General features: G+C 40.5%; 2 protein-coding genes across 2 annotated transcripts in view; one reads left to right on the top strand and one right to left on the bottom strand.

Annotated features, from left to right (window-relative positions):
- Positions 1-16,097, bottom strand: part of trmt11 (tRNA methyltransferase 11 homolog) — a 35,553-nt gene extending 19,456 nt beyond the window's left edge. Inside the window, exons 1-9 of the mRNA XM_062992127.1 lie at positions 16,055-16,097; positions 14,423-14,496; positions 14,050-14,131; positions 13,872-13,964; positions 13,234-13,368; positions 12,413-12,569; positions 8,025-8,105; positions 5,618-5,782; positions 1,696-1,768 (exon numbers count right to left, since the gene is read on the bottom strand). Coding sequence (XP_062848197.1) covers positions 1,696-1,768; positions 5,618-5,782; positions 8,025-8,105; positions 12,413-12,569; positions 13,234-13,368; positions 13,872-13,964; positions 14,050-14,131; positions 14,423-14,445 — 809 coding nt within the window. The 5' untranslated portion in view covers positions 14,446-14,496; positions 16,055-16,097. The remainder of the gene's footprint in view (positions 1-1,695; positions 1,769-5,617; positions 5,783-8,024; positions 8,106-12,412; positions 12,570-13,233; positions 13,369-13,871; positions 13,965-14,049; positions 14,132-14,422; positions 14,497-16,054) is intronic.
- Positions 16,098-21,918: 5,821 nt separating this feature from the next.
- Positions 21,919-22,385, top strand: si:dkey-29b11.3 (actin-binding Rho-activating protein-like). The gene has a single exon (XM_062992312.1). The coding sequence runs from the start codon at positions 21,919-21,921 to the stop codon at positions 22,372-22,374; it is 456 nt and encodes a 151-aa protein (XP_062848382.1). The 3' UTR covers positions 22,375-22,385.
- The last annotated feature ends 1,436 nt before the right edge of the window (positions 22,386-23,821 follow it).

The raw sequence follows: 23,821 nt of genomic DNA, 5'->3' as shown, positions 1-23,821 counted from the left end.
CTGAAGGTAAAGGTGATGGACTAAACCCAATTGAGCACCTGTGGCGCATCCTCAAGTGGAAGGTGGAGGAGTTCAAGGTGTAACCTGTGCAGCTCTGGTGAATTCCATGCCCAGGAGGGTTAAGGCAGTGCTGGATAATAATGGTGGTCACACAAAATATTGACACTTTGGGCACAATTTGGACATGTTCACTGTGGGGTGTACTTACTTATGTTGCCAGCCATTTAGACATTAATGGCTGTGTGTTGAGTTATTTTCAGAAGACAGTAAATCTACACTGCTATACAAGTTGTACACTGACTACTCTAAGTTATATCCAAGTTTCATGTCTATAGTGTTGTCCCACGAAAAGATATAATGAAATATTTGCAGAAATGTGAGGGGTGTACTCACTTTTGTGATACACTGTATATAAAAACAATAATAATAAAAAAATAACTTATAAAACAGATTAAAAATACAACTCTACAGTAGAATTAAAGTTATTTACAGGATTATTAGTGATCAATAAAGAAGGTCAAAGAAAAATTAATAAAATAAAAATAAAAACCCTGTAATATCAGTAAAAATCAATAATAATTTGTGCTCGGCCTCACTGGTTGTCCCTCAGATTGTGCAGCGTGTGTGATCAGTCCTCTCTTCTCTCCCAGTATGTAGGGCAGTTTGTGTGTGTTACTGCAGTGTAGGAACTCAGGGGAGATGCTGCTGATCTTCCCATAGTACAAACTCCTGATACCTACCTACCTACCTACCTACCTACCTACCTACCTACCTACCTACCTACCTACCTACCCCTCTCTCTCTCTCTCTCTCACTCACTCACTCACTCACTCACTCACTCACTCACTCACTCACTCACTCACTCACTCACTCCTCCCACTTCACTCTCTCCGGTTAATTACGTGATTTCATTTGGTTTATTTAAAGTCAATGTTATTTTATCCACACAAAGAACAAGGCAGCAAAGTTATTGTCAACAGAACACAATGGTTATATATCTAAATGCAAACTTCTAAAATGTTTAATCTTTTAAATTCTTGGTGCATAAATATAAGACGCAGTAGTAGTGGGTGCTATAATAATGAAATAAGACACTGGTGGAAATGTGCAGATATTTTTATGACTTGGCTAAAACTACAAATAAATCTTATGAATGTGCTCTAAAATGTAAAACTATTACTGGTGTTGTGCAGAGCAGAAAGCATAATTGTGTTAATAATAATGTAATACAGTTCCTGCAATAACTGGATCATTTACAGCAGTTGATAGTTTATCAGAGTAATGAAGTTCAGCAAAATATTCTATGAATGCTGAAGGCAAGTTCAAAAAGTATGTTTAACAATATAAAGGTGTATGGTCTGTCTGGAGCCATACATTAACGGTTTAATTGAATCTTAAGTACATTAAGCTATTTTTACATTGGGCTTGTGATTTTGTAATTGACGTTTAGTAAACTGACAAAGCATGTGACTTAACACTGTGGAACTGAGAACTAAGACTAGCATCCAATTATATGTGATTTATTGTGTCAGAACATTTATGATTCTTATTATTAATGTTATTATTTTAAAGGGCCACATTAAAGTGAATGCTATTTTATTCACACATTTCCCCTAATTATTACCAGTCAGTAATGTCTAAGCTTAGTGTCAACTCATTCTAATAAAAAAAACATGAGAAGGGTAAAATACATACAAGTTATCGGGTGGAGTTGTGGTTTGTTTGTGAGAACCTGTCCTTCTTGTTGACTCCCGAATGCCATATGGAGCTGGTAAAAATAACAAAACAGAGGATCTATATTAATACATCATGTACAAGAAATAAAAAAAGATTTAGTGCACTGAACTGAACATAGAATACAATTACATACAAATCTTTAAAAGCCAAATACCATATTTGCAATATAAACCTTAATGCCCTATGTGTTTTAGGGCAGTGGTAGCTCAGCAGTTAAAGTACTGGACTAGTAATCAGATCACCACTGGTTTAAGCCCCACATATGCCAGGTTGCCACTGTTGGACCCTTTAGCAAGGACCCAAACCTATGGTCACAAGTTTAATTTGTGTTTGGCAAAATGTCATAGGAGATGGATGGATGGATGGATGGATGGATGGATGGATGGATGGATGGATGGATGGATGGATAGATAGATACAGTGCCTTGCAAAAGTATTCGGCCCCCTTGAACTTTTCAACCTTTTGCCACATTTCAGGCTTCAAACATAACGATATGAAATTGTAATTTTTTGTGAAGAATCAACAACAAGTGGGACACAATCGTGAAGTGGAACGAAATTTATTGGATATTTTAAACTTTTTTTAGAAATAAAAAACTGAAAAGTGGGGCGTGCAATATCATTCAGCCCCCTTGCGTTAATACTTTGTAGCGCCACCTTTTGCTGCGATTACAGCTGCAAGTCGCTTGGGGTATGTCTCTATCAGTTTTGCACATCGAGAGACTATTTTGCCCATTCTTCCTTGCAAAACAGCTCGAGCTCAGTGAGGTTGAATGGAGAGCGTTTGTGAACAGCAGTTTTCAGCTCTTTCCACAGATTCTCGATGGGATTCAGGTCTGGACTTTGACTTGGCCATTCTAACACCTGGATACGTTTATTTGTGAACCATTCCATTGTAGATTTTGCTTTATGTTTTGGATCATTGTCTTGTTGGAAGATAAATCTCCGTCCCAGTCTCAGGTCTTTTGCAGACTGCAACAGGTTTTCTTCCAGAATGGTCCTGTATTTGGCTCCATCCATCTTCCCATCAATTTTAACCATCTTCCCTGTCCCTGCTGAAGAAAAGCAGGCCCAAACCATGATGCTGCCACCACCATGTTTGACAGTGGGGATGGTGTGTTCAGGGTGATGAGCTGTGTTGCTTTTACGCCAAACATAACGTTTTGCATTGTGGCCAAAAAGTTCAATTTTGGTTTCATCTGACCAGAGCACCTTCTTCCACATGCTTGGTGTGTCTCCCAGGTGACTTTTTATGGATATCTTTGAGAAATGGCTTTCTTCTTGCCACTCTTCCATAAAGGCCAGATTTGTGCAGTGTACGACTGATTGTGTCCTATGGACAGAGTCTCCCACCTCAGCTGTAGATCTCTGCAGTTCATTCAGAGTGATCATGGGCCTCTTGGCTGCATCTCTGATCAGTCTTCTCCTTGTTTGAGCTGAAAGTTTAGAGGGACGGCCGGGTCTTGGTAGATTTGCAGTGGTCTGATACTCCTTCCATTTCAATATGATCGCTTGCACAGTGCTCCTTGAGATGTTTAAAGCTTGGGAAATCTTTTTGTATCCATATCCGGCTTTAAACTTCTCCACAACAGTATCTCGGACCTGCCTGGTGTGTTCCTTGGTCTTCATGATGCTCTCTGCGCTTTAAACAGAACTCTGAGACTATCACAGAGCAGGTGCATTTATACGGAGACTTGATTACACACAGGTGGATTCTATTTATCACCATCAGTCATTTAGGTCAACATTGGATCATTCAGAGATCCTCACTGAACTTCTGGAGTGAGTTTGCTGCACTGAAAGTAAAGGGGCCGAATAATATTGCACGCCCCACTTTTTAGTTTTTTTATTTCAAAAAAAAGTTTAAAATATCCAATACATTTCGTTCCACTTCACGATTGTGTCCCACTTGTTGTTGATTCTTCACAAAAAATTACAATTTCATATCGTTATGTTTGAAGCCTGAAATGTGGCAAAAGGTTGAAAAGTTCAAGGGGGCCGAATACTTTTGCAAGGCACTGTAGATAGATAGAAATAATGAATTTACATCGCTACTCGTTTCCTAAGAAAGTTTAAAGGAAACAAAATTGTGTTTTTTCAATATTGACTGGAACAGTGATATTGTTCTTAGTTCACTATCTTAGGACATCCAGTGTGTCACAAAAGTGAGTACACCCCTCACATTTCAGCAAATATTTTATTATATCTTTTCAGGGGACAACACTATAGAAATGAAACTTGGATATAACTTAGAGTAGTCAGTGTACAACTTGTATAGCAGTGTAGATTTACTGTCTTCTGAAAATAACTCAACACACAGCCATTAATGTCTAAATGGCTGGCAACATAAGTGAGTACACCCCACAGTGAACATGTCCAAATTGTGCCCAAATGTGTCAATATTTTGTGTGACCACCATTATTATCCAGCACTGCCTTAACCCTCCTGGGCATGGAATTCACCAGAGCTGCACAGGTTGCTACTGGAATCCTCTTCCACTCCTCCATGATGACATCACGGAGCTGGTGGATGTTAGACACCTTGAACTCCTCCACCTTCCACTTGAGGATGCACCACAGGTGCTCAATTGGGTTTAGTCCATCACCTTCAGCTTCCTCAGCAAGGCAGTTGTCATCTTGGAGGTTGTGTTTGGGGTCGTTATCCTGTTGGAAAACTGCCATGAGGCCCAGTTTTCGAAGGGAGGGGATCATGCTCTGTTTCAGAATGTCACAGTACATGTTGGAATTCATGTTTCCCTCAATGAACTGCAGCTCCCCAGTGCCAGCAACACTCATGCAGCCCAAGACCATGATGCTACCACCACCATGCTTGACTGTAGGCAAGATACAGTTGTCTTGGTACTTCTCACCATGGCGCCGCCACACATGCTGGACACCATCTGAGCCAAACAAGTTTATCTTGGTCTCGTCAGACCACAGGGCATTCCAGTAATCCATGTTCTTGGACTGCTTGTCTTCAGCAAACTGTTTGCTGGCTTTCTTGTGCGTCAGCTTCCATCTGGGATGACGACCATGCAGACCGAGTTGATGCAGTGTGCGGCGTATGGTCTGAGCACTGACAGGCTGACCTCCCACGTCTTCAACCTCTGCAGCAATGCTGGCAGCACTCATGTGTCTATTTTTTAAAGCCAACCTCTGGATATGACGCCGAACACGTGGACTCAACCTCTTTGGTCGACCCTGGCGAAGCCTCTTCCGAGTGGAACCTGTCCTGGAAAACCGCTGTATGACCTTGGCCACCATGCTGTAGCTCAGTTTCAGGGTGTTAGCAATCTTCTTATAGCTCAGGCCATCTTTGTGGAGAGCAACAATTCTATTTCTCACATCCTCAGAGAGTTCTTTGCCATGAGGTGCCATGTTGAATATCCAGTGGCCAGTATGATAGAATTGTACCCAAAACACCAAATTTAACAGCCCTGCTCCCCATTTACACCTGGGACCTTGACACATGACACCAGGGAGGGACAACGACACATTTGGGCACAATTTGGACATGTTCACTGTGGGGTGTACTCACTTATGTTGCCAGCTATTTAGACATTAATGGCTGTGTGTTGAGTTATTTTCAGAAGACAGTAAATCTACACTGCTATACAAGCTGTACACTGACTACTCTAAGTTCTATCCAAGTTTCATGTCTATAGTGTTGTCCCATGAAAAGATATAATGAAATATTTCAGAAATTGCAGAAATGTGAGGGGTGTACTCACTTTTGTGATACACTGTATAAAGAAAGCCTTTGAACTTGACTTTACAACATGACAAAAATGTGAGGAATATAAATAAAATTGTAACAAAAATCTAGCAATAAAGCAACAGGTGTGCTGTAAAAGGGTGTGAAATTCTTCGGTAGAAACATACGGTCTGTGATGATGGCATCAAACAGAGCCTGCTTTCTCCATACAGGATTTGAGGCATCAGAGACCATGACGTCCACATAAAAGCTCTCTGTTCCATACTGCCGCAGATTTGCCCGGATATTCTCATCCGGTCCTCGCCATTTCTGATTCTTTCTACTCGCCTTACCTACAAAACATTTCCTGGGGTTATTATAATGCATTAGTAAATATGCTGTGATAATCCAATTGAATGTATAATTTATAATTATTATTATGATGTGGTGACAATGTGGATAGAACTTGTGAATTTCTCCAGAACATCATCTGATTGGGTCTTCAGGCTTGTTAATGGCTTGTTCATTGTTCCTCAAACTGTTTCTATACATCTTGTTGCTGACCATCCTCTTCCTCCTTTACTTCTAACTAATCCAGCTTAACTGTCTTTTCCAATGAATTGCTTCTTCGCATAACGTGTCCAAAATAAGGCTTTGAGTGATAGGTTAGGTTTGATATCCTTCCTGTCCGGTTTTATACTTTTATATTGACCAGCTTTCATATCCATAAAAAAATCACATAGAAGACCATAACCTGGAAAATTTTGATCTTTGATTGGAGAGACAAATCAATACATCTGAAGATCTTTTCTCGTTCCTTTATTCTAGTTCAAGTGCCAGTCTGTGGTGTACATTCTGACTGCTGGATCCTTTGCTGTTAATAAATAATCCAACTAGGCAAAAGCTGTCCACTATCTTCTCTATTAATGGTAAAGTTACTGGTGTTTCCTGTTGACACCCGTCTGTTCCTCTTGAGACATTTGACACGTGCCTAATCACTTGATACCAAAAAAGCTAGCTAAAATGAGCACAAAAAAAGCTCAGGGATCCCACTGATTTACCATAATTGGTAAGTAGTATCGTTATGCACTTGGTGTTTTTTATTATGCTCGTTGTATAATTTTATTTTAAATCCCCACGCCCCTGCCAGTCCGTGAAATTATATCTTATATGAAACTGGTCCGTGGTACAAAAAAGATTGGGGACCGCTGGCCTAGTAGGTAGAGGTTTGGTTTTTCTATTGAAAGGTTGTAGATTCGAATCCTGGCTCTGCCATGTACCCGCTATTGAGAACGGCCTTTAACCCTCTTGACTTCAGGGGCGCTGTACAATGACTGAACAAGCGCTGTGACCCCAGCTTCCAAACACGTGGACTGTACATGTGTATACACCGATCAGCCATAACATTAAAACCACCTCCTTGTTTCTACACTCATTGTCCATTTTATCAGCTCCACTTACCATATAGAAGCACAATGCAGTTCTACAATTACTGACTGTAGTCCATCTGTTTGTCTGCATGCTTTGTTAGCCCCCTTTCATGCTCTTCTTCAATGGTCAGGACTCCCACAGCACCACCACAGAGCAGGTACTATATGGGTGGTGGATGATTCTCAGCACTGCAGTGACACTGACATGGTGGTGGTGTGTTAGTGTGTGTTGTGCTGGTATGAGTGGATCAGACACAGCAGCGCTGATGGAGTTTTTAAACACCTCACTGTCACTGCTGGACTGATAATACATTTACATTTTCAGCATTTAGCAGACGCTTTTATCCAAAGCAACTTACAGTTATGACTGAACACAATTTTGAGCAATTGAGGGTTAAGGGCCTTGCTCAGGGGCCCAACAGTGGAAACTTGGCGGTGGTGGGGCTTGAACCGGCAACCGTTTGATTACTAGTCCAGTACCTTAACCACTGACCTATCCCTGCCCTAGTCCATAATAGTCCACCAACCAAAAATATCCAGCCATCGGTGCCCCATGGGCAGCGTCCTGTAACCACTGATGAAGGTCTAGAAGATGACCAACTCAAACAGCAACAATAGATGAGCTGACTTCACATCTACAAGGTGGACCAACTAGGTAGGAGTGTCTAAAAGAGTGGACAGTGAGTGGACATGGTATTTAAAAAAACTCCAGCAGAGATGCTGTGTCTGATCCACTCATACCAGCACAACACACACTAACACACCACCACCATGTCATTGTCACTGCAGTGCTGAGAATGATCCACCACCTAAATAATACCTGCTCTGTAGTGGACCTGTAGGGGTCCTGACTATTGAAGAACAGGGTGAAAGCAGGCCAAAGAACCATGTAGAGAAAAAGATGGACTAGATGGTCAGTAATTGTAGAACTACAAAGTGCTTCTATATGGTAAGTGGAGCTAATAAAATGGACAGTGAGTGTAGAAACAAGGAGGTGGTTTTAATCTTATGGCTGATCGGTGTATATATGACAAATAAAGGCTTTCTATTCCATTCTACTATTAAAATAAATGTTTCAAATGTATTGTTTGAGTGTCCACACTCTTCGGGCTATAAAGTGAACAATATGACAAAGTATGTTAAATAAACCTAATTCCACATTTACCCACTCCATGGATGGTGTTGTAATCAATGTCTGTTCCACACACATAAGCACCAAAGTGGGAGCATGCAACCAAAAGGCTACCTGAGAAGAAAATAAAAAGAGAATTATTCATTAAGTAAGAACAAAAGCTAGCTGTTTTGAAAATCATTAGAACATTTCATTTCTTAAATTTATCCATTTCCTTTAAAGCTATAAACACTACACGAGCTGAATTTTGCTCAGAGCGCTGGCACCCGAATCGCCAGTGGATTTCACTACAGCTAGTAGGTCATTAGCACATCTGGCCAGCAGATCTCACACCTCTCTCAGAGAACAACTAGTACCAAGGCAGACGCATATGATAAAGCCTGGCAAAAGCACAGGCACCGTGGCAAGCTTACAAACACACACACATGCTGCAGTCAGACTGGAAACAAGAGCAGAGAGAAACTCTAAACCGCACATGCAGGATTCTTTAATGTGGTTAAACTGATAGTTTACATTAAAACAACATATGACGTACTTTAAATAATCTGGATTTCTCTGACCTGAGTCAGTTTGTTTTAGTGAAATAGCTGTGTTTTTACAATGCATCCAAAGGTGTTAAGCCTCCACGAGTTCAGAACTGCAGACGCAGCAGCTATTTTATTAGGGCAAGACGCTGCAAGTCAGAAATTATAATTTTACATTATGCATTTTTTAAAGATTTTGTTTTATTATTCGCATCTGGAGTGCCTCAAAAATATTTGACTCAAATACTTCCATGTCTTGGACTGCACACTTTAAATAAAATGTTTTGCCCCATTTTCAACTGACAAGAAGTAATTAAAGACTATCTTTAAATGTTAATGCATGGTTACTTAATCTGGCAAATTAAAATAATAATAATAATAATTAGAGATGCATGAGTACCGATACTGGTATCGGGTATTTGCCCGATACCCCACTCATTAACTTGTACTCGTACTCACAAACGAGGCTCCGATACTAAACATCCGATACCGTGTGCCTAGTGCACGTTGCTGCGTTATGCCTAGTTCACACTACACGATTTTTGCCCTGATTTTCGGCGCTAGATTTGCAGGCTCGGGAGCAACTCGGCGTTCACTCGGCGATCAAAACTCGGCTCTCGATGGCTAAGTGTGAACTATCCAACAACTCGATCCGACCGGCTCGCCGACCGCTCGGCGACCGGATCGAGTTTTCTAGCACGTCAGATATCTGATCTGAGATGTGCGACTGGGAATGAGTGACATGTCGAACAGCCAATGAGAACGCAGGATACGGTGTGAGGGGAAACGCAGGAGAGGAGTGTAAACAGGTGGGACAGGGGGATAATATAGTTTATATCAGAATACACCAGCACACACACACACGTATTACAGTATTTCTGACCTGATCGTTCTCTACTAAAAAAAACATAACAACAAAACACCAACATTGCAAAAATATTTATTAACCTCCAACCAGGGATGGACTGGCCATCGGGAGGGTCGGGAGTTTTCCCGGTGGGCCGCTCTGTATGTGGGCCGCTGAGAGAGTGAAAAATAAATTCTGTTTTAAATATTCCTGAATAATAATCCTGAAGTGTGCATTGGCCCACCACAGTTTCCTCACTGCATGTCCATTGGCCAATCACAGAAATGTCCCTCCCCCAGGATAAACCGTAATCACAACCACCAGTACAAAAACTATGAATGAGTGCGAGATAGAGAAAGGGTCGAAAAAGCGTAAATGAGGTGCAGAAAAAGCCCGTGATAAAAAAACAGAAAAAGCTGCAAGCAGATGCAGAAAAGTGCAGGAAACTGGACAACCTGTTTGGCAGTGAGGAACTACAGCATAGCCAGAGAGCAGAAAAGGAAAAGTTAGTGTTCAGTGACTCTGCTTCGTTAGTAACGCCGTTTAAGAAGAGACTGTGGGCCCATCTCAAATGTCGCCTATGCTCTACTTAGGGTACTTCCTAACAGTACAAAACATTTCTTTTAACAGTCGCTGAATGATTAATAAGTAGTTATCTAAGCTACTGTTGGATATCAGGGGCTTTAAACCAGCCGTTTTAAGGACGATTTTTGTAAAAGCTCTATGATGTCATGTCCAACATAGTGCACTACATAGGGCGGTGGATATAATTTGAGATGGTACCATTAGTCTCTGCTATTCAGAAAAAGTAAACACTATCTTGTCCTCTATAATACAGAAAGGAAAATGCAGCTGTTCAGGACATTTTTAGAGTGATTATGTGCATAGCTCACATGGTTAATTTCCCTTGTCAACATATAAAGTATTTATTTCTTTGCTCATCGGAGCAATGCACTAATTTGGAACAAACGTGAATCACGTGTGAATAAAAGTGCGAAAAAAGCATATTTACCAGTGTTAAAGGTTTAATGAAAGAAAGGTTTAATTTTATTTCTTGCGGTTTAATGAGACAGGATGGGGAAATCCAATAGAACCATTTAAGAAATTGTAAATTGTATGTGTGATAGATGGATAGAACTATTAATCCCAAAGGAAAGTGTTGGAAATATATATATTTGTTTGTAGTTATTTTTTTATTATTTTACTTTTTATTATAGTGAGTTATTAACTTTAGTGGTAAGATAGATGAAAACTATTAATATCAATCATCTAACATTTGATTAGGGGGTGATATGTTGGCACGATGTGCTTGTAGTGGGCTGGTCAAGAAAAAAGTCCAGGGCTGAATTTTGTTCCCAGTCCAGCCCTGCCTCCAACTCACTACAGAACAATCCATGCTATTCGTGTTGCCAAATCCACTCAGATTCATTTATTTTTCCTCCTTGATTTCATCACATCAGCGCACAAACACTTTGATCACTCGCTACTTGTTGATGTGCATTTTTGGACGTGGTATCATTAAACTTCTCGTCACTTCTCACGTGTGTTTTTGTTTAAAAAAAAAAAACGGTATTCTAAATAGGTATTGGTATCCGTATCGGTATCAGCAAGTACAAAAATACATGTACTTGTACTCGTACTCGGTTGGGAAAAAATGGTATTGATGCATCCCTAATAATAATAATTGTAACAGTAATTGTAAATGTTTAGAAATGCTGCTAGATTGGTGGTTAGTAAAGACCCCTTTAGAGCATTAAAATCCCACCAATTGATTAAACAGCAAAAAATTTCCAAACACTCTCTTTAACCATATAATCCAATTAATTCCACTATGTTTACACACTAACCCACCAGGGCTGACATCTCGAGCTCACAGGTTTGAATCTCAGCTTTACTAAAAGCCAGTCGGGCGCCTACACTGACAACTATTGGGTAGTCTGAGAGAGGAAGGCTGTAGGGAGGCTCAAAACTGCTGCAATTACGACCTCTGCTGGCTGGTCAATGCTGCCTGCACAATGAGACTGGGGATAATAGAGATTCAGTGTGTTACTCTCTTAGCGCTTTTCCACCAAAAGAACTCAAACCTTGGTGTTTTTTTTAGAGAACCGGCCACGGTTCCACCACTTTTGGGAACCAAGCATGCAAGTTACTGCCATGTTCGGTCAGCAGTAGAGACGGAAATACAAATCATGTAATTGGATACGACTCGACTGGAAGGATAAAAGATTTTGTTAATATTAACCAATTGTTTACATAACTATGATTTCATGTGGACAACACTGGCACATATATGCAGGTATAGGTGTCAATGTACTATTGATGAGGAGATATATATGTATATACACTGATCAACCATAACATTAAAACCACCTCCTTGTTTCTACACTCACTGTCCATAGAGAAACAGATGGACTACAGTCAGTAATTGTAGAACTACAAAGTGCTTCTATATGGTAAGTGGAGCTGATAAAATGGACAGTAAGTGTAGAAACAAGGAGGCGGTTTAATGTTATGGCTGATCAGTGTATATTGCATTTTTACAGACATGCTGCCATCCCAGTCTTTTCCTGGGAGGTCCATGGTTATTTCAGCTAGACAATGTCAGACCTCATTTTCTACACACTACAACAATGTGGCTTCATAGACACATAGTGTGTACACTTGACTGGCCTGTCTGCAGTCCAGATCTGTCTCCAATTGAAAATGTGTGGTGCATAATGACAAGGAGAATCGGACAATGGCAACCAAACTTCAAGTCTAGCATCAAGCAAAATCCACTCAGTTCCCAAATAATGAAAAAATGTAAGTAAATGTAAATAATAGACAAAGTAACAGTGGTAAACATGCCTCATTCCAAACTGTTTTTGAATTTGTTAAAGGTATAAATATACAAAATACTATTTAGTTGTTCAGTGAAAACATTGGAAATATTTCTTATGTTAATTAAATAAAACTAACAATTTAATAAAAAAAAACGTCTTATGGATCAGTTTAAAAGAGGGTACACCTAGACTGTGATGAAAGATTTAGCTACTGCATGTTTTTCTCACCTGTTCCAACAAAAGGATCATAGACCAGATCATGAGACTTTACTTTGGCATGGTTAGCCATTATGAATGACAGGCCTGCATCCATGCTGGTGTTTCCGATGAAATGTCTCTTCTTTACACTGTGAGAGCGGATCAGTTCCCTCTGTCCATCTGCAATCTGACAGAAAGAATAATGGTTAAATAACAGTGGCTTATGTTCTGAAAACAAGCTGCAATTCAATCACGTCAAATCAATATCAAGTCATGTACAAATTACTATGTTGCTTATTTAACTTATTTATTGAATAGGGAGAAATGTTACCCTCAGGTTACCAGTAGTTGATGACCTTTATAAAACAGATGCTTAATAAAACACTTTTACAACAATACAATGAATCGGGCTAAACAAACCAGTTTATTAGGATTTTAACGTCATGTTTTACACTTTGGTTACATTGATGAAAGAACAGATAGTTACTGGTTACACAAGATTCATCAGTTCACAAGTTTAATGTCAAACACAGTCATGGACAATTTTGTATCTCCAATTAACCTGACTGTGTGTCTTGTGGGAGAAAACCGGAGCTCCTGGAGGAAACCAGCAGACACTGGGAGAACATGCAAACTCCACACAAAAAAGACCTGGACCGCTCCACCTGGGAATCGAACCCAGGATCTTCCTGCTGTGAGACGCCAGTGCTACCCACTGAGCCACCGTGCCAGCCATCTAAGTTATATCATGTTTGCTATTAGTTATGACATACTACTTTATAAAGTTTACAAAAAATTTAATCAATAAGAGTTCAATCCCAGAAATAATCCTAAACAAAATGCACACTCACCCATCTCCCAAAATACATGGATAATGGCTCGTCCGGAATGTTATTAGGATCCAGTCCATAATCTTCCAACAAGCAGAAAATGTGATCAGGATCCTTGAGACTGACTTTTCCTTGAAATGGCAGGAAGTTCAGTGCCTGTGAGGGAACATAGGGGTCACTCTACATTAAAACAAACTTGACAGTGCTCAGGTGGCACTGCAGTAAAACACACAAGCACATTAGAGCTGACATTTCGAACTTGTCAGTTCCATCTGGCAGGCTGGGCGCCTACATGAACAATTAATGGCTGTTCTTTAAAGAGGGAGCCGGACGGGACCTCATAACTAATAACTGATGCCATTATGACCTCTGCTGGCTGGTTAATGGCGCCTGCACAGAGTCGATGAATAATCCGTTGATCAGGGTGTGGCTCTCCATACACAATGCTGATCCACATATGAATTCAATGTAGTCAACCACTGCACACAAGCCGGGGAAGGGGGGGGAGCAAAATACAATCGGGTAATTGGATACGACTAGATTGGGAGGAAAAATCTGAATAATCTAAATGAGGTACATGGGAGTATTTAGTCCTGTTAGTATTAAAAGCCTGGTTAATATTACCCTAATTTATAAAGTGAAAATAAGAGCGTACTCACATCAATCTTCTCGATTCTGTCTTTAAACAGTAACGTCTTGTTGAAGGTGTAGACATTAATCTTGTATGTTGATTCTTGTTGTAGGAAGGGAGTCTGTCCATAAAAATGTACAGAGATATAAGAATTGTACATAAAACAATACTTGGTTAAATGTATTATTTAATTATTGGAGACACACCATGTTTTCAACAGGGTACTGCAGTAGTGACGTCTTCAGCTCTGCCACTGTTCTTCCATGACCCCACAGCTCAAAGGCAGACCTATGATTTATATATTAAATAAGAAAAAAGCATCAACTGAGTATAAAATATGTTACAAAATAAAGATAGGTTTTTATTCTAATGGCACAGTGGTACTTATGACACACAGCATAGAAAATCTTTAGTGGAATTTAAAGCAAGCAGTTGCAGCACAAAAAAAGCTTGCTGAGTGATAAAAAAAAATTGTACTTACTCTCAGATACCACAGTATATAGTAGCTTTTTGTCAGTTTTAAGATATGAAACTAATCACAGATTTTATTTATTTCTGATGAATATTAGTTTTACCTACTTGGCACAAACTGTTCTTGCCATAACTTTCCTGACATCATCCTCGGACAGGCCATGCAGGCGCCAAAATGGTGACTGGAGGAACAAAACAAATCACACATACTGATTCAGCAGAAAAGCCATAAGAAAACAGCTAAGGTGAATACAGCATTAAATACAGATAAAACAGTAATGCATTTAATTTCCTGTATGATTATGAGGGTTGCCAAATCATAACCTGAGATTGACAGATAACAAAGATACTGACAGTCTGCTAATTTTACAGCGGTGAGCCTTAAATTGTATTATCAATTACCCTTTGAAAATGACTGATGCACTGTCTATCATTTTAAGATCTATGAGAAGTTTTCCAGTCTACACCAGAGATAATGGCTGAAAACCAAACACATATGATGATGTGTTAATGACACAGTAACTCAAACCAGTGCAGAACATTATTGTGGATGCATCTAATGTCATTTTCCTCACACAATTTGGTTTACACCGATAAGGCATAACATTATGACCACCTCCTTGTTTCTACACTCACTGTCCGTTTTATCAGCTCCACTTATCATATAGAAGCAGATAGACTGTAGTCCATCTGTTTCTCTGCATGCTTTTTTTAGCCTGCTTTCACCCTGTTCTTTAATGGTCAGGACCCCCACAGAGCAGGTACTATTTGGGTGGTGGATCATTCTCAGCACTGCAGTGACACTGACATGACGGTGGTGTGTTAGTGTGTGTTGTGCTGGTATGAGTGGATCAGACACAGCAATGCTGATGGAGTTTTTAAACACCTCACTGTCACTGCTGGACTGAGAATAGTCCACCAACCAAAAATATATCCAGCCAGCGTCTTGTGACCACTGATGAAGGTCTAGAAGATGATCAACTCAAACAGCAGCAATAGATGAGCGATCGTCTCTGACTTTACATCTACAAGGTGGACCAACTAGGTAAGAGTGTCTAATAGAGTGGACAGTGAGTGGACACAGTATTTAAAAACTCCAGCAACGCTACTGTGTCTGATCCACTCATACCAGCACAACGCACACTAACACACCACCACCATGTCGGTGTCACTGCAGTGCTGAGAATGATCCACCACCTAAGTAATACCTGTTCTGTGGTACTGTGGGGGTCCTGAGCATTGAAGAACAGGGTGAAAACAGGCTAAAAATGTATGCAAAAAAACACATGGACTACAGTCAGTAATTGTAGACTACAAAGTGCTTCTATATGGTAAGTGGAGCTGATAAAATGGACAGTGAATGTAGAAATAATCAATTACTACTTAGAAAATGTAAATATGCTAAGGCCATTTTTGCCAGTAGTCATATTCCATGAGGACGGGACATGCCTCAGAACACACACTTTAATATACACTTTATTCTTTCTGCTGACATTCGTATAAATGATAAATAAACCTGTGTTATAAACTAGTTAAACTAGATAAATAAACTAGTGTTTTAAAACTTTATTAAAACATTGTGAAATGTAATTTATATATATGATTTTAGAAAACGCCACTCAGCATATAAATCATTTTGCCATCTAACTTATTTTCATATAATTTGTTGTCTGTATATTATGATTAGTTCTGATGTAAATATTCATTTTACATTGTTTACAGGTTGCATGTTGTTTTTACCCTTTCATTAAAGGCTTCTGATGGAACACACTGTCGACCCAGAAGAGACAGCAACGATTTAATCTCCTGCGAAGACAAAGACATTTATAACGATTATAATTATATTGAAGAATTATATTTATGTTTTGAAGAATGGGTTTTGAAACTAAGTATTTAAATAACAACCAAACACATGCAAGCTACTAACAATAAATCTCAAGCCGTAATTATTTTATAAAAAAAACGGTGTTATGTTACAGCATTAATATTGTGATATATGTTCGAGTTTAGATTTATCATACCGCTAATCTAAAGTCTACATTATCATGTGCTAAATGTAATAAATACTGTCGGCATGTTTTCCCACAGTACAGCGCCATGTTCACTGTAGCAAATAAAACTATCCGGGTAGGTTTCCCAGCTTCAGAAACACCGTTCCCACTGTGCCGTACTACTTGATATTTATGTTTTAGTGTTTTTTTTGTTTTTTTGTTTTTTCCAAAATTCAAAATGTTTACCATACAATGAATATGTTTGTAAAATATATAACATGTAATATATTTGTTGTTAGAAATTCGGTTGATTCGCGATAGTGTACTAGAGATGTGTCGTCTGTGGCAAGTCGGTTCTTTAATTGGGAACCGACTCACACGTCCTTACCGTTCCAACCGCATCGCATAGTGACTGTAACCTCAATCAGGAATTACCTTTTTGTTCTTATTATCATTATGTTTATATCATTAATGTTCAGGTCGTTCCTCTTACTGACCCAAATATTTTAATAGGATTCACCCTGAGATGGACTAGTTCATTTATTCAATCATTCTTTTATTCAAGGTCAGGATTGCAGTGGGTCTGATTAATTAGACTAAATGCAGGAAACATCCCACCTGGGGGAAATCCACATAGACACAGGAGGAACATGCAAACTCCACACAGAAAGGACAGAGTGGTGGCCAGTGCCCCTGTGACAACCAGCTTTGCCTCCCCTACGGCCCACCTCACTCTTGCGAACACACGGCGACAAAGCTGCACACCAAAGTAACCCACATTTTCCAGTTGGACCGTCTTAAGGGGTTTTTAGAACTGAGAACTGCATAAATAAAATGTTGAATCCTCTTAATGCCCACAATGCACATTTGGGCAGAAATTAATTGGCCCCTCTAATATAGCCTCAGGCCCCCCCACCTCACATGGTCTAGAACCGCCACTGAAAGGACCCTGGCCAGGGAATCAAACTCAGACCTTGCTTTTATTTTTTGGGGGGAAATGAGGGGGTGGGGGGGCTTGGCAACTAAGCAGTTTCTGACATACTCAACATCGTTTAGGTTGCATTGTCCTTATTTTAATATTTGATTTGAACATAAACTAGACATTGCTAATTCCTGTCAAAAATTTAGCTATCTTTGTTATTGCAAGTGGTTAAGATACTGGACAAAAGGTTGCTGGTTCAAGTCCCACCACTGCCAGGTTGCCACTAATGGGCCCTTGAGCAAGGCCCTTAACCCTCAATTGCTCAGACAATATACTGTCACAGTACTGTAAGTCGCTTTGGATTAAAAGCGTCTACTAAATGCTGAAAATGTAAATGTCAGTCCACTGAAAGATGTTTTAAGTAGGAGAGATGCCAACCACACACACACACAAACACAATGTAATAAACAAAACTATAACCTTTAACCTTGCTGCTGTTACAGATGCCTAATAATCAACCCATTACTGCTTTCACAGGGATTTTATATCCAATTTGTGCAGAATGTTCATGGTGCAGTTGCATTACAGGTAGGTCTGGCTTTTAATGTGTCATCCAAGCCTCTGTAAACAGTGCAGCAAAGTCTGGAATGAAGATGCAACACACAATATTCTCAAAACAGTAGCCTTGCCAGGTTGAAACAGAATGTTCCACACTACCTGGTATATAGAATGGTATTTGGAACACAATAGCTCTCTTTTGCTCTGGGTCCAGCCTGATAACATGGAGTTTCAGGCTCATATTTGTGTAAAGTGTTCTTTATCCATTGTATTAGCTTTATATTTCCATTCTCAAATGGAAATATAAAACTTTGGCACTGCCGGGGCTGTGGAGAATCTCGGGGGACTTCTTGCACCTATGAATCAAACGGCTGTTCAAAGAGTAAAATACATGTAGTCACCTTTTATGATTATGAATATTTTTACATTTGTTACATTTAGACACGTCTCCCAAAATTAGAAATTTACATATTCCACTCACTAGCTTCGCATAATGTTAGAACGTTCCCATCAGTTGTTGATATGTCAAAGTCAAAAGTCAAAAGTCAAAGTGAACTTTATTGTCATTCAGACTATACAGCTAGGAGTGCACAGCTGAACGAGATTGCGTTTCTCAAGCTCCAATGTGCAGAATATGAAAAAAAGAGCATATACAAGACAAGTTTTTAAAAAATATATACCTTAAGTAAAAAATAAATAAATAAATAAATATATATATATATATATATATATATATATATATATATATATTGCACAGACATTGTAGACAGACGTTAAGTAAAGTAAAAAATATATACACATTAAGTAAGAAATATTGCACATAATTTGCAGTGGTGAGGTACCAGTGTAATAAATAAATAAATAAATAAATAAAATGGCAAATTTTAGATGATAGTTTTGGTCCCACATGTTCAGTTCATAGCTGCAGCCTTCTTAAATGTGTTAATGACAAACCAGTAATGTAAATTGTCAGTGCATAAGATAAAATGATGTTGTTTTGTCAATTATAAGCTTTACATATGTGAGTGATAGACCAGCATGTTATGAAGAGTCGTTTTGGAATCGAATCGCTTAGCCGATTCATCTGATTCAAAGAAATGCTTGTGTGGATAACGTTCTTTCACTGGTTCTTGAACGAACCGATCAGTATCTGTAGAAGACTGGTGTAAAGAATCTGATACACTGTACCAAGCAAAACGGTAAGTTTACTTCTGATACTATTCTGATACTTTGTTTTACATTTGTCAAGCACATATGACACAGCCTAGTTCGGTTGGTCGTTCTTCCTTTAGCTTTCTAATTATAGTTTAAATATGTTGGGTAATAAAATGCTCAAATGTCTAGAAAGTATATTCCGCGTACTTAATAAAAACATAACTTTCTAAAACCCAGTTATAAAGTTGGTGATGGTATTTGTTGCCATATTGGGATAAAAAATGCAGGTTGCCATAAGAACAGAAAACATGCAATCATATTCCTCACAGCTCAACTCAACAAAGGAATATGATTCTCGCACAAACAGATGGAAAACATGCCAAACTTTTCACAGACAGTAAAAAGGCAAGGATGGAACCCAGGTTCCCAGGACCCATGTTGCTGTGTCTGTGGCAGCAGGACTTTGTTAAGACTGTTTATACTCCACTACTATATTTCTACACTTACTGTCCACTTTATCAGCTCCATTTACCATATAGAAGCACTTTGTAGTTCTACAATTACTGACTGTAGTCCACCTGTTTCTCTACATACTGTTTCATCCTGCTTTCATGCTGTTCAATGATCAGGACCCCCACATGACCACCACAGAGCAGGTATTATTTAGGTGGTGGATCATTCTCAGCACTGCAGTGACAATGACATGGTGGTGGTGTATGAGTGGATAAGACAGCAGCGCTGCTGGAGTTTTTAAATACCAGGTCCACTCACTGTCCACTCCTACCTAGTTAGTCCACCTTGTAGATGTAAAGTCAGAGACGATCGCTCATCTATTGCTGCTGTTTGAGTTGGTCATCTTCTAGACCTTCATCAGTGGTCACAGGACGCTGCCCATGGGGCGCTGTTGGCTGGATATTTTTGGTTGGTGGACTTTTCACACTCCAGCAGTGACAGTGAGGTGTTTAAAAACTCCAGCAGCGCTGCTGTGTCTGATCCACTCATACCAGCACAACACACACTAACACACCACCACCATGTCAGTGTCACTGCAGTGCTGAGAATGATCCAACACCCAAATAATACCTGCTCTGTAGTGGTCCTGTGGGGGTCCTGACCATTGAAGAATAGCATGAAAGGGGGCTAACAAAGCATGCAGAGAAACAGATGGACTACAGTCAGTAATTGTAGAACTACAAAGTGCTTCTATATGGTAAGTGGAGCTGATAAAATGGACAGTGAGTGTAGAAACAAGGAGGTGGTTTTAATGTTATGGCTGATCAGTGTATATACTGGGTTCGATTCTCAGGTGGAGCAGTCCTTGTACTTTCAGTGTGGAGTTTGCATGTTCTCCTTGTGTCTGTGTGGGTTTTCTTTCAGGAGCTCAGGTTTGTAGTCAGGTTTATTACAGATACTACAATTGCCCTAGGTGTTAATATGAGCATGTGCATGAGCAGGGGTATTTCTTACCTTTCACCCATCACAACCCTGAATAGGATGAACATGAACCACTATATACAGGGGTTGGACAAAATAACTGAAACACCTGTCATTTTAGTGTGGGAGGTTTCATGGCTAAATTGGACCAGTCTGGTGGCCAATCTTCATTAATTGCACATTGCACCAGTAAGAGCAGAGTGTGAAGGTTCAATTAGCAGGGTAAGAGCACAGTTTTGCTCAAAATATTGCAATGCACACAACATTACGGGTGACATACCAGAGTTCAAAAGAGGACAAATTGTTGGTGCACGTCTTGCTGGCGCATCTGTGACCAAGACAGCAAGTCTTTGTGATGTATCAAGAGCCACGGTATCCAGGGTAATGTCAGCATACCACCAAGAAGGACAAACCACATCCAACAGGATTAACTGTGGACGCAAGAGGAAGCTGTCTGAAAGGGATGTTCGGGTGCTAACCCGGATTGTATCCAAAAAACATAAAACCACGGCTGCCCAAATCACGGCAGAATTAAATGTGCACCTCAACTCTCCTGTTTCCACCAGAACTGTCCGTCGGCAGCTCCACAGGGTCGATATACACGGCCGGGCTGCTATAGCCAAACCTTTGGTCACTCGTGCCAATGCCAAACGTCGGTTTCAATGGTGCAAGGAGCGCAAATCTTGGGCTGTGGACAATGTGAAACATGTATTGTTCTCTGATGAGTCCACCTTTACTGTTTTCCCCACATCCGGGAGAGTTACGGTGTGGAGAAGCCCCAAAGAAGCGTACCACCCAGACTGTTGCATGCCCAGAGTGAAGCATGGGGGTGGATCAGTGATGGTTTGGGCTGCCATATCATGGCATTCCCTTGGCCCAATACTTGTGCTAGATGGGCGCGTCACTGCCAAGGACTACCGAACCATTCTGGAGGACCATGTGCATCCAATGGCGGTGCCGTGTATCAGGATGACAATGCACCACTACACACAGCAAGACTGGTGAAAGATTGGTTTGATGAACATGAAAGTGAAGTTGAACATCTCCCATGGCCTGCACAGTCACCAGATCTAAATATTATTGAGCCACTTTGGGGTGTTTTGGAGAAGCGAGTCAGGAAACGTTTTCCTCCACCAGCATCACGTAGTGACCTGGCCACTATCCTGCAAGAAGAATGGCTTAAAATCCCTCTGACCACTGTGCAGGACTTGTATATGTCATTTCCAAGACGAATTGACGCTGTATTGGCCGCAAAAGGAGGCCCTACACCATACTAATAAATTATTGTGGTCTAAAACCAGGTGTTTCAGTTATTTTGTCCAACCCCTGTATATTCCCAGCTCTCAACATGCAGCTTTATTTAAGAATGATTAGAAGAACTGATCACATCAGGTTAACCTTGTTTATATGTCTAATAAATTATTTACAGGTGGACTGTACTTGGGTTACTCTGGCCTCCTGTAGAACATGATCAGTGAAGAGTAACTCACCTGCTGTGTCACCTTAGCACAAATGCTGTAACGTGCACCACAGAGTGAGAAACTATGGAGACAGACAGCACATCTGAGACCTGTGATGAAACAAGTTCAGTGAAATGCCTGAAACAGAACTGGGAGAAATGGTCAGATGATCACAGGGAATATCAGAAACACAATCCCTTTAGTGACCATGATGTGCTGCTCCCTCATCCCAAGCAGGGTCAGGAAGAATACGGCCGACCTCTGGAAGGCTCCGAGACTGAGCGCAGGGGAAAGGAGGCTCACTCCCATATCCATAAAGAAGTGACAGAACTGTGTCAGATTATTTCAGCTATCGGACACAGGCAAGGAGACGGGACCACACAGGTGGAGTTCGGCACGTTGTTTGAACATTACATCTCCATCTCGAACAAGCTGGTGGGAGTGCTTCTGCGTGCACGGAAGCAGGGTTTAGTGCACTTTGAAGGGGAGATGCTGTGGCAAGGGCGAGATAATCGTGTCCTCATCAAGCTACTTGCATAAAGTATACATTGAGATAGTACTACAGTAGGGTGATAGTCATATGGTGTTAAAGGGTATTTTTATATAATCATAACAAAATAAATCCCAAACAGCCCATGTTGGTTTATCACAGGACTCAATAGCCTAAACATTTACATTTACATTTTCGGCATTTAGCAGACACCTTTATCCAAAGCGACTTACAGTACAGTTACAGTATACAGTCTGAGCAATTGAGGGTTAAGGGCCTTGCTCAAGGGCCCAACAGCAGCAACCTGGCAGCTGTGAGGCTTGAACCAGCGACCTTCTGATTACTAGTCCAGTACCTTAACCATTAGGCTACAGCTTGCCTAAAGTAAACAATCATGTAAATAAATTATTGGTATATGCATTATGCACATGTACAGTGTTTCCCTCAATGAACTGCAGCTCCCCAGTGCCAGCAACACTCATGCAGCCCAAGACCATGATGCTACCACCACCATGCTTGACTGTAGGCAAGATACAGTTGTCTTGGTACTTCTCACCATGGCGCCGCCACACATGCTGGACACCATCTGAGCCAAACAAGTTTATCTTGGTCTCGTCAGACCACAGGGCATTCCAGTAATCCATGTTCTTGGACTGCTTGTCTTCAGCAAACTGTTTGCTGGCTTTCTTGTGCGTCAGCTTCCTTCTGGGATGACGACCATGCAGACCGAGTTGATGCAGTGTGCGGCGTATGGTCTGAGCACTGACAGGCTGACCTCCCACGTCTTCAACCTCTGCAGCAATGCTGGCAGCACTCATGTGTCTATTTTTTAAAGCCAACCTCTGGATATAACGCCGAACACGTGGACTCAACTTCTTTGGTCGACCCTGGCGAAGCCTGTTCCGAGTGGAACCTGTCCTGGAAAACCGCTGTATGACCTTGGCCACCATGCTGTAGCTCAGTTTCAGGGTGTTAGCAATCTTCTTATAGCCCAGGCCATCTTTGTGGAGAGCAACAATTCTATTTCTCACATCCTCAGACAGTTCTTTGCCATGAGGTGCCATGTTGAATATCCAGTGGCCAGTATGAGAGAATTGTACCCAAAACACCAAATTTAACAGCCCTGCTCCCCATTTACACCTGGGACCTTGACACATGACACCAGGGAGGGACAACGACACATTTGGGCACAATTTGGACATGTTCACTGTGGGGTGTACTCACTTATGTTGCCAGCTATTTAGACATTAATGGCTGTGTGTTGAGTTATTTTCAGAAGACAGTAAATCTACACTGCTATACAAGCTGTACACTGACTACTCTAAGTTATATCCAAGTTTCATGTCTATAGTGTTGTCCCATGAAAAGATATAATAAAATATTTGCAGAAATGTGAGGGGTGTACTCACTTTTGTGATACACTGTATGTAAAGATCCGACCATGAGCTTGTTGGACATCTCATTTTAAAACCATAGGCATTTTAGTGGGCAGCACGG

Source organism: Trichomycterus rosablanca, chromosome 3 (genome assembly GCF_030014385.1).
Source record: "Trichomycterus rosablanca isolate fTriRos1 chromosome 3, fTriRos1.hap1, whole genome shotgun sequence".
Lineage (NCBI taxonomy): Eukaryota > Metazoa > Chordata > Actinopteri > Siluriformes > Trichomycteridae > Trichomycterus > Trichomycterus rosablanca.
This window is presented reverse-complemented; position numbering and strand designations above follow the sequence as displayed.

What these genes read in the sequence shown, in the direction of transcription:
- si:dkey-29b11.3 (XM_062992312.1), top strand. Translation starts at nt 21,919, where the DNA reads ATGGAGACAGACAGCACATCTGAGACCTGTGATGAAACAAGTTCAGTG.